This window comes from Capsicum annuum, chromosome 1 (assembly GCF_002878395.1).
Source record: "Capsicum annuum cultivar UCD-10X-F1 chromosome 1, UCD10Xv1.1, whole genome shotgun sequence".
Classification (NCBI taxonomy): domain Eukaryota; kingdom Viridiplantae; phylum Streptophyta; class Magnoliopsida; order Solanales; family Solanaceae; genus Capsicum; species Capsicum annuum.
The window spans coordinates 198,411,415-198,427,579 of NC_061111.1; the positions used below are offsets into that span (position 1 = coordinate 198,411,415).

The 16,165-nt window shown below is 32.4% G+C and overlaps 2 protein-coding genes across 2 annotated transcripts; one reads left to right on the forward strand and one right to left on the reverse strand.

Moving 5' to 3' along the window:
• Positions 1-4,443: 4,443 nt before the first annotated feature.
• On the forward strand, positions 4,444-7,479 carry LOC107843633 (membrin-11). The gene is made up of 4 exons (XM_016687971.2): positions 4,444-4,916; positions 5,771-5,891; positions 5,974-6,123; positions 7,080-7,479. The coding sequence occupies exons 1-4, from the start codon at positions 4,594-4,596 to the stop codon at positions 7,239-7,241; spliced, it is 756 nt and encodes a 251-aa protein (XP_016543457.1). The 5' UTR covers positions 4,444-4,593; the 3' UTR covers positions 7,242-7,479.
• A 6,154-nt stretch (positions 7,480-13,633) lies between these two features.
• Positions 13,634-14,502, reverse strand: LOC124898697 (F-box protein At3g07870-like). The gene is made up of 2 exons (XM_047412508.1): positions 14,038-14,502; positions 13,634-13,921 (listed from the first exon to the last, which is right to left on the reverse strand). Exons 1-2 carry the CDS (start codon positions 14,500-14,502, stop codon positions 13,634-13,636), a joined length of 753 nt encoding a protein of 250 aa, XP_047268464.1.
• Positions 14,503-16,165: the final 1,663 nt, after the last annotated feature.

Consider the following 16,165-nt stretch of genomic DNA (forward strand, 5'->3'; position numbering starts at 1 on the left):
TATATATATATATATATATATATATATATATATATATATATATATATTGTTTGTATATAAATCATTTCATTAGGGGTCGAAATTGTATTTTAAAATTATTATATTAAATATATGATATATTTTTAGAATACATTAATGATAATTGTTAAATTTGACCTATACCTTCTTATTAATTTACTCGTCCCTTTAAATATAGATAAAATATAATGTTTGAAGATAAATTAATAAGTAATAAAAATTATATAGCATACAAAATTTACTGTATATTAGAATGCTTCAAAATGAAATTGAGAATAAAATGTTTACAATATAAATTACAACGATTATACCCACATATTAAAAATTAATATCTTTAATTGCATTTTTTTTACTTTGATTTAGCTAAAGAGTATCAAATATTTAATAAATATTTCACCTTTTCCATTTAACAGTTTTAATAATAAATTAAATACACCATCTTTTATGCAATTCTGAAAATTATCAACTAAGTTATATTAATGAATACTGTATAATTAAACATGTATTTCTTTTTATGACAATTATAAATTTGTTTTTATTCATATCAATTTGATTATGGTTGGGTTGGTGGCAGCTTAGACATATATTAAAAATAATATAATAATAATACTTAATTATTGTAATATAATTTTATAAGCTTATAGAAGATATTGATGTCAGAAACGATTATATAGTACTCCTTTCATCTCATTTTATATATTGTCATTTGATCGAATAATAAATTTAAGAAATAAATAATGACTTTGTGAAGTTTACAAAATTATTTTTCTTAAAGTTTACTTTTTAATTGTCTTTTCTTATAAAGTGGGACTCACTAAGAATAAAATAGTAATTGTATCATTTAATAGTTACCAATTAAGAAAAAATAATTTTTTTGGGAAAGAATAAAAAAAATAACGACACATACAATAAGACGAAAAAAGTAATATACTAATGTCATCCGTTCAATGTGCAGATACTTATACTAATAAATAATTAAAACCGTAAGGCAAAGGGTATTTTATGTAGTAACTAATTTTGAAGATATTTTATTAAGGGTAAATTTAGTTTACTAAAATTTTTGAAGGCCCAACTTGTACGTATTTCTTTTCTAAAAATTACATAAATACATAACTTATGTTTCCAATATTATAAAAAATATCAATTCCCTAAACATATTATAAAAATCCCAACATATATACAGAATGGTACGAATATGTCGGCTATGTTATCTATATTAATAGGGAGAGAGTAAAGTAATTAAAAAAGTGAAAGAAAGTGTAATTACTTTCAAAAGGATTGATATTTATGTTATTTCTATTATATAGAAGAGGTGGTTTCGACCACCTCTTATCTAATTATCAAAATATCCCTTTACTCCCACTTAATTACATATCATATCCCAATATATAATAATTTTATTGTTTCATCATAATGGTTTAAATTTTTAATATATTCTATTAATTTATATTAATTAACTATAACTACATATTGAAAGTAAAAAAAAAAAAAAATTATTTAATGGGTTATCATGTTCAAAACTAATTTGTTACCACAAATCACAATAATTAATAACTTAAAATATTTAAAAGACATATAGAAATTTTATTGACTCTCATTATTTTAGCAATGCCACATAAATTGAGATAAAAGAAAAAGTACTGCAAATCATAATAATTAACAATTTAAAATATTTAATAGAAGAGGTGGTTTCGACCACCTCTTATCCAATTACCAAAATATTCCTTTACTCCCACTTAATTACATACTATATTCCATATATAATAATTTTATTGTTTCATCATAATGGTTTAAATATTTAATATATTCTATTAATTTATATTAATTAACTCTAACTACATATTGAAAGTAATGTTTTTTATTTATTTAATTGGCTATCATGTTCAAAACTAATTTGTTACCACCAATTACAATAATTAACAACTTAAAATATTTAAAAGACATATAGAAATTTTATTGACTCTCATTATTTTAGCAATGCCACATAAATTGAGATAAAAGAAAAGTACTGCAAATCATAATAATTAACAACTTAAAATTTTTAAAAGATGTATAAAATTTTAGTTGACTCTCAAAATTTTATCGAAGCCACATAAATTGGGACACAGGGATTAAATATATTATTTGATAATTACGTAAATATTATTATAAATCACAATAATTAACAAGTTAAAGTACTTTTTAAAAAATAGATAAAAGTTTTGTTCAACTCTCAAAATTTTATCGGTGCAGCATAAATCATGACAAAATAAAAAATTATTTTCGACCACCTCTTATGCAATTACCAAAAAAACTCCTAGACTCTCACTTAATTACATACCATACCCCAATATATAATAATTCCATTGTTTCATCATAATGATTTAAATATTTAATATATTCTATTAATTTATATTAGTTAACTATAACTACATATTGGAAGTAAATTTTTTTTATTTATTTAATTGTCTATCATATTTAAAACTAATTTGTTGCCACAAATCACAATAATTAATAACTTAAAATATTTAAAAGACATATAGAAATTTTATTGACTCTCATTATTTTAGCAATGCCACATTAATTGAGATAAAAGAAAAAGTACTGCAAATCATAATAATTAACAACTTAAAATATTTAAAAGATATATAAAATTTTAGTTGACTCTCAAAATTGTATCGAAGCCACATAAATTAGGACACAAGGAGTAAATATATTATTTGATAATTATGAAAAAAATTATTATAAATCACAATAATTAACAAGTTAAAATACTTTTTTAAAAATAGATAAAAGTTCTATTCAGCTCTCAAAATTTTATCGGTGCAGCATAAATCATGACAAAATAAAAAATTATCTTAATTAATTGCAACTAAATATTTAAAATAAATCAATTTTATTATTTTAATTGACTTTTATATAGAAAATTAATCTTGTTATTTATTTATTTATTTATTTTAGTAAATTTAAATTTTAAAATTATTTTTTGCTTATAGAGAAATACTAATAGTTAAACTTAACTTAAAATTTTTAAAGTACAAAATTAATAAATTTAATTTAATAAAATAAATTTCTAATGAATATTTTCTTAGAATTTGTGTTGGGTCAATATGTATCAAGTTAAAAAGAAATAAAGAAAAATATATAGTAAAATTTTATTATTGTGAAAGATAAATATAATGCACTATCCAATAATGTTTAATAATATTATATTTTGCATATGCAAATATAGCATCCCGTATTTAGTTAATATACTATTTCGGTGAATTATTGATGATTACTATTGGATATGATAAAATTATATTAATTCTTATAGTAATAACATAATCAATCGCTCTTAATTAATTATTATGTGTCATCTAAGTATTAAGAAAATAAATAATATTTAATGAAAAATAAAATAGACATAAAATGCGAAATTAACTCTGAATGTTTTAAATTAAATTTTCGTCTTTCGAATGATGATTTTACTATATTACTCCTTATTATAAGTCATTTATGTATTAGAAAAAAAAGAATAACAAAATGATATGTCAACATAAAATATTTGATTAACTATCAAAATTATATTAGTGCCACATAAATTGGGACGGGACAGAAGAAGATATAAAACAACATATATTATTTGAAAATGAAATAAAAAGTACTGTAAATAACAATAATTAACAAAAAAAAAAATTAAAAATTAACTGATTTCTGCTTCATCTGCTTCAATCGTGGTTTTAATGTACAGTGATATTTAAAGAGGGTAAAATGACATAATGAGATTTAAAGAGGATAAAATGTATGTAGTAACGTGTGAGAAGAATAAAGTATAAGTGATTTTATTACTATATTTTAAAGAAATTAAAGAAAAGAAGTATAAAGATTATTTGCAAAAGATTTTTACCAACTAATTTAAACATAAATAAAGTAAATTTAAGTATAAAAAATGTGTATCTATCACAAATTTGCTACCAAACACTTCACACTTTCTTAACATTAACAAATTTTTTATCAAATATGTGTAGCCATCTTTCTCAACTTTTTACAGCTCCTCAATATTAATTAACATTCTCTGTTTTAAAAATAAAATAAAGAAAAGAAAATATCAACTCTTCCTTCTCTGTTAAAAAACAACACTCTTTTCTTGTGTTGAAATTAATAATTAAACAAAACAATAGTGAATCTAAGGTGTGTATTCTCTTTATCGAGTAAGTTTACATGATTCTTAATCTTTACTATATTGAAAATCAATAATTTGCTGGATATTTAATTTAAATTATTTCATCAAATTTATGTCTCTTTTTTCTTTATATTTTTTATCACAAAATTCAACAAGAAAATTAAAAAAAAATTTCAATTGTGATCTCCTCAAGCCTCAACTTAATCATACTAATGAAAATATTCTACTGCTCAAACTTTCTATTCCAATATAAATCTAAAACTTGAGAAATACAATCTACATGTTATACCATGGCCTTGCACTTCTAGTATCAAAAATATGTTACCAAAAAAAAAAAGAAAAAAACAAGGAAAAAATCCGTACAGAAAAATACATAAACCGAACCATTTGGGTAATACATTTCAAAGACGTTCTCAAAAGACACGCAAACCATGGCAACGGCGGTTGGGATCGGAGTCCGAGAAGGAAATTCCGGTACAGGCGGTGGAAACTTATCGGAACTTTACCAAAATTCCAGGCGGCTCTTACTCAAATCTCGAGATGGTTTGGAGAAGGTCGAGCGATTCGAGTACACTTCTTCATCTTCTTATTTGCAATCTTTGTCTTCGTCATCGAGTGCCCCTATGGCCGATCCATCGGAACAATCGTTTGACGCTTTGAGAAACGATATCGCTCAGATCCAGTTTCTTTGCTCTGAGATGGAAATTCTTTGGCGATCTATATCTGCTAAATCACAGCGTGATCTCTGGAAAAGGTACGCTTAATTTTCATTGAATTTTGACATATGAAAAGATTGATTTGCTTTGAAATATACAATTTAGGTGATTATCTTTGACGTATGTAGGTGAGGAACTTTAGGAACCAAAATCACAGCCGTACAATTTACACCTGTATCCATCTCACTAGTATTGAAAAAATGGAAAACAGCATACAAAAGATCATTATGTACCTCATCCCAGCATGTAGTAAAGCACTCAATTGAGAAACCATTAACTCCCGGAGCCTTCTGCTTTGGCATCATTTTGATTTCTGTGCGCACTTTCTCAGCTGTAACCTGCTGAATTAGTAGCATCTGCTGCTCCCTAGATAAGCAATAGTCCTCCTGGACCATCTCAACATCTGAACAAGGGTGCACCTCCCCCTCATGCCCCATAAGATTGGAGAAAAATGAGATAAATTCAGCTTCAATATCAATAGGGTCAGTCAGTTTAGTACCAGTTTCAGTATGTGTAGAAGTGATGGCATTGATACTAGATCTGATTTTCCATTGAGCATGGAAATATCTAATATTTGAGTCGCCACTTTTGATCCATAAGGCTCTAGCTTTTTGTTGGTGTTGAGACAAAAACATTAAAGAGAGGGTATATAATCATATAGGGGAATTGAATGAAGATGTTACAAAAGCTGTAATGGAGAAACCACCAGCTTGCAATATCTGATGAACCTGGTTGCTGAATTAAGGAGTAGTTGATTAAGTTGACTGTCATACTTGGGAGTAAACCAGAAGGTCGTGTTCTTTTGGAGCTTGTTCGTTGTATGCTCAATGGTAGTCAGGCTCGTGCTCATTTTACGTCAATTTTGCACGCTGAGTTTGTGTTCCTTATGCAGGAAAGTGGAGCAAGTGGCTGAAGAAGCTGACTCTTTGAAAGCTAGTCTGGATAAATATAATTTAAGACATCAGCGGCGTATGCAAGAAGCCCGAGAGAGAGCAGAACTGATTGGGAGAACTGTATGGCATTTTCTATAGGTGTTACTAAATTTTTTGTTGATACTCTGATGTTTCCTTCTAATGGATTACTTTTATGTTCTAGAATGGTGATTCATCCCATGTTCTGAGGATTTTTGATGACGAAGCACAAGCCATGCAATCTGCTCGTAGGTCATCCAGGATGATGGAAGAAACCCTGGCAACGGGTGTGGCCATTCTCTCCAAATATAGTGAGCAAAGGGATCGTTTGAAGGTACTTTCCAACAAAGACCCGATTCACTCATTTACATATTTGCGGCGTAGAAGCTTGTTTAGTTTGTTACTGCCTTGAAAAGAGATTTTACATGCTGGGGATTTTGCCTTGAAGGTGGACAAAAGGTTGGCTGTTTGGTAATGTTATTTTGCTATCTTATAGTTCCAAGTTATATTATTGCCTTCACTATTTATGTGTAGCTCAAAGAGGGAAAGGTGAAATAGTTAATATATGTTAGCCGATGTAAGTATGCTTTTCTCCTCCATGTTTGCTTAAATGAATTTAGAGATAGAACAGCAGTAAGATAAGTAAACATTCAAGCTAAAGACAACATGAAGTTCCTGGTGGGTAGAAATTTTTATCCTTCTGAACTTTGAAAATAACAATGAGGGATGGTTAAAATACCGGTACCTGTGCTGGTTGGTGATAGCACGTAGGTACCCAATGGAATTAGTCTCATTTAGCGCGAGTTGGCCTGGACACTACGGTTATAAAAAAAAAATGTCATGAACTGCTTGATGGTTAATCAAGTTTTGCTCCTTAGAACAAACCCTTTTAGCAAAAAGAAGAAAGGCGGCAGCAAAGCAAAAATGTAAAGTGAGGACAGCTAAAAGGTCCTATTTGTTTTAGGTTTCTGCTTTTCAAGCTCTGGTTGCAAGTGTAATTCTTTTCAAAAGCTTTTGGGTCTTGAAGTTCCTGGTTGAAAGTGGAACTTCTTAATCTGAGTTTGAGGTCCCAGTGGTTTAGGTCTTAAATCTCCAGGGCCTTGAGTTGAACCCTTCTGTAAATATTGAAAAAACTTTTACCTTGTTAAAGGAGTGGATGTGCTGAATAATTGTAATCATTTACCCTGGTTAAAAACAAATTTTGCCACGATTACTGCTATTATTTTCTAATGTTTTGGTCTCAAGCATATTATGGTTAAACTGGTTGTCTTTTGTGAAACCTTGTTGCAGAGAGCCCAACGAAAAGCACTCGACGTGCTCAACACTTTGGGGCTGTCGAATTCTGTAATGAGACTCATTGAGAAGAGGAATCGTGTCGATAGATGGATCAAATATGCAGGGATGGTCTTAACAATCGCAATCCTGATTTTCATTTGGAGGTGGACAAGATGATAGGTGCTTGATCATCAACTGGACCATGAAAACACACATTTTCTTGGGGTAGTATTGAGGGCTATGCAATTGTGAGAATCATGCTAGAGGAATCAAGAGGAATTCGACTTGTGTAGCCTATCTTGAACTCATGGAGAAATCTTGATAAGCATTACTGCATTGTAAAATGTCAAAAATGAACATTATTTTTGGAAACGTTACTGGTATATATCAATGAAGTTACCAAGTTTATGCTGTATGATTATATACCATTGCATTAATTAGTACATTGTATAAGCGTTGGTTTTGACATGTCTGTTGCATGTCAAATGTAATTTGTCTGGGGATAGTTTCGTAATTTCACGTGCTGTGCTTACGCGTATGCAGCTCAATACGTGCCATTCTCTCCCTTTTTCTAACATTTGTGCTGCCTTCTGCGCTAGCTGTATTAATATGCAATGAACAAAGCAGAAGTACATTTATCGATGGTGTGCCTCTTTTCTGCCAGGTATCTTCCTGTTCCAGTTTTTGATTAGGCAAATTTTGTTTGCAATTTGGAATCTTTGATTACGGTAAGTTTGTTGTGATGAAACTTACGGAATTGGGGTTTTCTCTGTTGGTGAAATTGCGGTTTGTCTTGTGAAAAATTTAATCGGTGAATTTTGAGTTCTTCCCAATTTAGGTACTGGGTTGGTGAAATAAGGGTTGCCGTTCGATCCTTCTCTTCTGATTTTGGGAGGTTCTTTTACCTTATTTGAAGGAATTGGGATTTTTCTGTATTAGTGGAATTAGCGTTTGCGCTGTAAAAAATTTGACCTGCTGGAGAATTTTGAGTTGTGCTTCACAGCTTAGGTACTGGGTTAGTTAAATTAGTGTTAGTGTTATTTTAAGGAATTTGGGTTTCCCAACATTGCTGAAATTACTGTTTGTGCTTAAAAAAATTGACCGGTTTGGGAATTTCGGGCTATGTTGCGCAGTTAATGGTCAGTTTACTTCATCGAGGTTTCTGTGTTGCTTCAAAGATGACGGCTTTATTGTGCTTTTTTTCAATTCCATAATTTATGTATTTTTGTTAGGTTGTTTGTTGTGCTTCAAAGTTAACGGTTTTCCATCACGTTTACTGGTGGTGTTTTGCTCCACTGATGAGAGTTTCAATTTGTTCCTTTTGATTTCTACAGTTTACGCATTCAGTTAAAATTATGTGTTTGCTTTAGTTAGTCTTTATATGATGTTTATTAGTAGCATGTTACTTAAAAGGTGAAAGCTTTAAGGTGTCTTCCTTATTTCTGCTGTTTATGTATTTATCTTCAAGTTGTGTTTTATGCTTCGTTATTCATTCTGCGGAAAGAAAATAACAGATTATTAAAGGTCTTCCTGTTAAAATAAAATGAAAAGAAAAAGTCAAAACCTGCATGTTCCCATGTCTGCTATGGTGATAGCTTTGTATAGCCACAGTTGGACAGCTGCTGGTGTAGTTGCCAATATAGTATTGTCTGATGTCTAATATATGTGTGATCACGTTAAACTGGTAATTTCCCCCCGTCTTACAGTGCTCTAACAGAGTATATACACACTCGCTTTTCAAAGAGCGACTCCTTAAGATAATAACTATCCTTAAGATATTAAGATAATAACTATCCTTAAGATAATAACTATTGGTTGAGTAAGTATTAGTAGTTAATTCACCATATTCATTCTTGCAAGAATCTTAGAACTAATGACCTTTTCCCCCTTCTTGAAGTTGTTGGCGTGATCTGGGAATTTAAAACTACTCTCGGAACAATTGATTGATGTTAATTTTAACACTTAATTAGTTTTAGAGTTCATTGAGATGTTACTTTCCAATTATCATTAGGAAATCATGTCATCAGGTATCACCGATAACTAGAACCTAAGACTAAGAACAATAAAAGAGAAGCTAAACAAGTATCAAATGCTGAGCCCCTCTTAACACTACATTTTGAGTTATGATATAGCTTTGCTATAACTAATTTTAGCAGATTGATGGAATGTCATACAGAAATCTAGGCAAGGAGAATACCTAAAACTAGCATCATCGACTTAAAGACTATAAGGGTAGAGAGACAGGTTGAAACTACAACAGCAGAATAAGTTATAGGTGCAGCAGACCAACTCCAAAAGGGTAAAACACATAGGTCTTCTTCAATAACAAGCCGCTGTATAACTGAAGCAGTTAATTTTGGTTTACTTCAATAATCAGTTGTTGTGACTGGTGGTGCATTTATGCACCAAACAAAAGCACATATACCAAGGATATTCATGAAAGGTTCTTGGCACCACTAAAGTCGCATTTAGCACGTACAAGAAACTTTCCTTTCCACCCTTTAGTCACAAGTTACATTTACTACAATTTCTTCTTATTTATGGATATCACCATATATATCTTGTGGAGAAAAAAAAAAAAGGAAACATGGCTGCTAAAAGAAAAGGCACAAGATTCAGAATAGAGGAACAATGACAGAAACTCGTAATCCATAGAAAACTAGAGCTAGAATTGCACTTATCTTTCACTAGGACAAAACTCCAAAGAAGTAATATTAGTACCCAGGTGCAGTCTCTTGTACAAAGAGGAGATCTCCATCTTTTTCACTGCAATAACATAGACATCACCATTTTTGGTTCCCCGGCAGTCAAATGACAGCAGAGATTCGGGTCAATAAATGAGAAAACTAAACGTTGCAGCAGACAGGGATGGAAATTGTTGAAGTATTGAGTTGTTTGCTGTTATTTTTCTTTTTAGTTTAGTAATTCTAGTTTCAAAAATTCAGTTATTTAAGTTGATATAGAATAAGATTTATTAGTATCCTAGTTGAATGAATAAACAAGCAGAATTTTTTTTTTATCCTCAAGCGTTTTCTTCTTCTCTGTGTTTTGTAGAACAACAATTGGTATTAGAGTTAATTTCTTGAGAGATCTGTGACAGAGAAGACCCCCAAAAAATAACCCTGCGTAAAAGTCAATATTGTTATGGCTTCCAACAATTTTTCAATTCCTTCACCCCCAATTTTTTCTAGTGAGAATTATTCAATTTGGGCTATCAAGATGAGAACATACTTGCGAGCATATGATCTGTGGCAAGTGGTAGAGGTTGGAGGAGAGGTAAATTCTTTGCCAGATAATCCAACTATGGCGCAAATTAAGAATCACAGAGAAGAGGTTGCAAAAAACTTTAAAGCTCTCTCTTGCATATAATCAGCACTTTCGGAAGTAATTTTCGCTAGAGTTATGGCAAGTGAGACTGCAAAGGAGGCTTGGGACAAGTTGAAAGAAGAATTTCACGAAAGTGACAAGATTAGGCAAATAAAAGTGATAAATCTGAGAAGATGGTTTGAAATTCTCAGAATGAAGGATTCGGAAACTATTGAAGAGTTCTTTAACAAGTTGATGAAGGTTGTAAACCAAATTAGACTTATGGGAGAAGAACTTACAGATTCAAGAATCATGGAAAAGGTTCTTGTGAGTTTGCCGGAAAGATTTGAATCAAAGATCTCCTCACTCGAAGATTCGAAGGATCTCACAAAACTGTCACCTTCAGAACTTGTACATGCTCTCAAGAGCAAAGAAGATCCTTGAGGCTAGAAGAAGCTACTGAAACTGCTCTTCAAGCCAAGTTCAAAGGGAAGATGCAAATGCAAGAGGAAGGTAAAATCCCAGAAACTTTTACTAATTCTAGTAGAAATAATCAAGGCGATTCTCGCGATGGAGTCAAGAAAAGAGAAAATTTTCCTCCATGCAAGTATTGCAGAAAAATCAATCATAAAGAGGATGATTGTTGGTTTAAGGGGAAGAAACCACCTCTCCAGTGTAGATATTGCAATAAGCTTGGTCATATTGAAAGGTTTTGCAAAGTGAAGAAGGAGAACAACCAACAAACTAAGAAAGTCAACGTTTCGGAAGTTGAAGAACAGGAGGAGTTTGTGTTTACGGCGATGGCAGCAACAAGATTGAATAATAAAAACACATGGTTTCTGGACAGTGGTTGCACTCAACACATGACCAGCAGACGAGAATATTTTACGAAGTTGAAATCTTTCAAAGGTAGGGTCAAGTTGGCCGACAAAACCAAGTTGGAGATTATTGGTAAAGGAACTGTGGCAATTAAAGCTCCCAAAGGTACTAAATTTATTCAAGATGTTTCGTTGGTACCTGATCTTGACCAAAATCTATTGAGTATTGGTCAAATGCTAGAACAAGATTATATGTTACTGTTCAAAGGCAAAAATGTGTTGTTTCTGAATGTAGCGGCCAAGAAGTGATTACAGTTGAAATGATAAAAAGAAGTTTTCCTTTGAATTGGAACTCAAATTCTGAGCAAGTTTGTCGAAGTAGTCAATGTGAGCAGGTTATTGTGACCATCAAGCACAACGATGACGTACAGTATATCTCGACTCCATTGCAAGAATCGCCTTGATTTTTTCTCCTAGAATTAGTAGAAGTTTCTGGGATTTTACTTTCCTTTTGCATCTGCATCTTTGCTTGAAGAGTAGTTACAGTAGCTTTTTCTAGCCTCAAGAACCTTCTTTGCTCTTGAGCTTGAAGAGCATGTACAAGTTTTGAAGGTGACAGTTTTGTGAGATCCTTCGAATCTTCGAGTGAGAAGATCTTTGCTTCAAATCTTTCCGCCAAACTCACAAGAACGTTTTTCACGATTCTTGAATCTGTAAGCTCTTCTCCGATAAGTCTATTTGAATTACAACCTTCATCAACTTGTTGTTGAATTCTTCAATAGTTTCTGAATCCTTCATTCTGAGAATTTCAATCTACTCAGATTTATCACTTTTATTTACCTGATCTTGTCACTTCAGTAAAATTCTTCTTTTAACTTGTCCCAAGCCTCCTTTGCAGTCTCACTCGCCATAACTCTTGCGAAAATTACTTTCGAAAGTGTTAATTGTATGCAAGAGAGAGATTTAAAGTTTTTTGAAACCTCTTCTCTGATTCTTAATTTGCACCATAGTTGAATTATATGGCAAAGGATTTGCCTCTCCTCCAACCTCCACCACTTCCTATAGATCATATGCTCGCAAGTATGTTCTCATCTAGACAGCCCAAATTGGATAATTCTCACCAGAAAAAATTAGGAGCGAAGGAATTGGGAAATTGCTGGAAGCCATAACAATATTGACTTTTACGCAGAGTTATTTTTGAGTTCTTCTCTCACAGATCCTTTAAGAAATTAGCTTTTGATACCAATTGTTGTTCTATAGAATACAGAGAAGAAAAGAAAACGTTTGAGGATAAAAAATATTCTGCATGCTTATTCATTCACATCCGAGAAAATAAATAGACAAAAACTCCTATTCTATTTCTAACTAGGAAACTAATAAAATGCTATTCTATCTTACTAATAAAATCCTATTCTATCTCAACTAATTTCAGAAATAAAATTACTAAAACCAAAAAAAGAAAAATAACACCAAATGACTCAATATTCAACAGAATCTCTCTCAATAGGTGTAGACAAATGCAGATTGACAAGGCGTGGATCGAGTGGTGACATGTTCCAGGTTTGGCATACAAACCTAAACTGAATGAGAGATGAAATAGGAAGCCTTGAAACTATGTCAAGTGCGATTTCATTATCTCTATTAGGTTCCTGCACTCTCTGATTCCAGCTTCCTTTCTCTTTCATAATTGGAGTCCATGCAACAAAGTAAGATCAGAACTCACAAGGCACAAGAAGACTTCGTTTGGAGGCCTCTCAAGACCTGAGAGGTAAAGATACTTTTGTGCTAAAAAAGTAAGGAATTCAGCGGTTCTGCAGGGTAAAGACTTGTATACAACCATCAATCATCACAAACAGACAAGGTAATTGCAACCAACACTTTTGACTAAGTTATTTTTGCCCCTTTGGGAAATTAGTATTCTAGTTTTCATGTCTCCATCAATGTTTATCTGGACAATGATGCATAAATAACAACTTGCGTCAGAACTTTCCTCAATTAAACAGCTTAAGGCATGAGAATCCGTCATGATATGGCCGGCACCTTTTGATTTGCTTAACATTGGAGAAACAAAGACGAGAATTGCGTCTTGATAAGAAAGTTAAGCTATGTTGCCGTACAAGTTTTTCTTGTCATTATAATTGACAAGTTCAAATAGGGACTGCCATAAACAAAGATAAGGTATGCATCACTCCTCAGTGCCTGATAAGAGTAGCCAATCGATATAACATGTGCATAAACCATACCCCACACATCCAAATAGTTTCAGTTATGCAGGTGCTGATAACAATACTTCCAGGATAATTTGTCCGGGATTGAGGCATAATCGATTGATTGAATTTACAGTGAAGAAAATGGTATCTCATACGTCAGAATTTCAAAGTAATACAGGGAGATAAAAGAACAATATACTCTTGCCAAAGGGATACAAGGACATTGTTTTCCACTTTAAGCTAAGCTGTCAATCCAATTGAGGCTTCCTACATGAGCAGTTGTTTTACAGTACTTCGGCATACCACAAAGGCTTATGCTCTTCAAGATTTTCTTGTCTGTGCTATAGGCAATTAAAATCCCACCTTGACAATCGAGCAAGATATCACCATTATTGAAGAGGCACATCACTGTAACAGTTTCCTTTTGCAAACTAGTCTTCCATATGTCATATGACTCGGGCAAATCTTGACTCAAAATTGAGGAAGATCCAATATTGAACTTGTGCATCCAAGAGTACTCTTTCTGTTATATTCTTCCATCATCCAAATTTCCAAGTTCTCGCCATTAGAGGTTAATAAACATGCGGATAGGCACCCTCTTAAGGAAGCAAGATGATATCTACAACGAAATAAGCTGACAGTGAAGTCAGGCCTTGGAACCTCTTGAAATGTATCATTAGATAGGTCAAAGGCAATGATGAGGCGATCAAGGTGCCAATTAAATCTAGTCACCCAGAGGAGCCTTCCATCGACTAAAACCCCAGGAGTTTGTAAGATAATTCCTCTTGACTTTCTCCAAGTATAGCTTTTCAGACTGAACACGTGAACCTCTGAGAGTGGATACCCATACTTTACGGACTTGTGAAAACACCAAGGTACATAATAGACATGAGGATAGTAGCTTATTTTTATCACTGTGTACTCATTAGTAGCAGGATGAAATCCGAAACCATAAACCACCTCATTCACATCAAGCTCATTACAATTTGGCAGCCTTTTGTGTTCTCTGATGAAAGGATTGTATATGTATGCTTCTTCATGGTCATAGACACAAGACAGACATAGAAGACTGTTACGTGAGTCCTCCACTCGGAATATGTCCATGGATGTTGAAAAGGGAATCTGAATCTCTCGTAATGTGTGTTCATCATCATGACGATCAGATAGTTCAACAAAGAAAAGCTAGGATGGTAAGTCGTAAAGAGGAGGCATGGGTTAATCTTCAGTGCACGAGATAGATGCATATCAACAAGGCATGAATCACATGTCAACATGTTCCAGGTATGGCATACAAACCTGAACTGAATGAGAGGCGAAATAGGAAGCCTTGAGACTATGTCTAAACTCTAAAGTAATTTACAGAAGAGATTGTTGCTATTTTATTAATAATGAGTAAGGTATTTATACAAGAGGATGGATCCATAAGGAGGATCAGGAAAGAGATCTGTACAATTGATACGGGACAAACAAGGAAACACCAAAATTAGTCCAAAAAAACAGTCTACAAAATGGAAGAAATCCGTGAACCCTTTTGGAGATCAAGTCGCGGCTTCCTAAGAACATAATAACAAGAAGATAACAAGGTGTTTATTACATCAAATCAGCGGACAACAAACTAGATTAACAACATAAGATGATGAACAAGAAGACACAAAATTCGGATTTAACAATAACAACAAGAACACAAGATTACAACACAAACACTAAACAAGATTACAAGAAGGTAAAATAATAGATAGACCACATGAAGGTATAATCTTAAGAACCCAAAAATGAACACTCTTGAACCCTTAACACTACACACAACAATAAACCTATCTCTTACGTGACACAAGATCGGATTCCACCTCTCTAGCATCAACGTTTCCAAGCAAGCAACAACAAAAGAGAATCCACCCTATTGTTGTATCCTAGTTTCGGTGGTCACTCTTCTCACTAGAGAGATTCTTACAAGTCTTACAAGACTCCCAAATATCATCCAAAAACTGAACTAAAAACCCTACAATGTTCCTTTATAGCTATTACAAAATATAAGTTAAAATGACCAAAAGACCCTTCAAAGAGTGGGCACCCATCTAGTGTAATTTATGGGCTGATTTGGGTGCATTTTGAGAGCCTCTTTTACACTTCAATTGCACATGTCAAGGGTCGGGTCCAACACGCACTCTTCTAAGTCCATATCCGTGATTATTCTCGTATCAACAATCAATCAACATAAATGAGAATCTTTACAATTTTGAATATGCTAAAAACGGAAAACCAAATCTGTAAATAAAGAGGGAAAATCATTCACAATCCTCTTTAAGATATATCTCTAATAATGTCAAGTGCTATTTCCTTTGGCAGACGAGCTATCAGATTTCTCGTCTCATCTTCCAGATTCTTTTCTTTTGCAGGATCGCAGTCCATGGAACAATGTAAAATCAGAACTGTAAGGTATTTTCGTATTTAATAAAGGAAGTAAGAATCACAGAAATGAAGAGAGAATTTTCAGGTAGAATTGGTGGAAGACTTTAATGATCCAAAAAAGACACGGTGATAGATGTTGAAATGGTATTTTAAATTTCAGATTCCCATCATTGCTTTCTTGGAAAATGAGTTCATAAACAGATTGCATCAGAATATTCCTCAATCAATATGGACAATGTTGTGGCCTGCACTTTTTTTGTTTTTACTATACCATCTCTTTTTAATTTGGAGAAACAAATAAGAGAATTGCTTCTTGGTTTGTTTTCTTTCGTTTGTTTCTACAAAATGATTTTTTTTA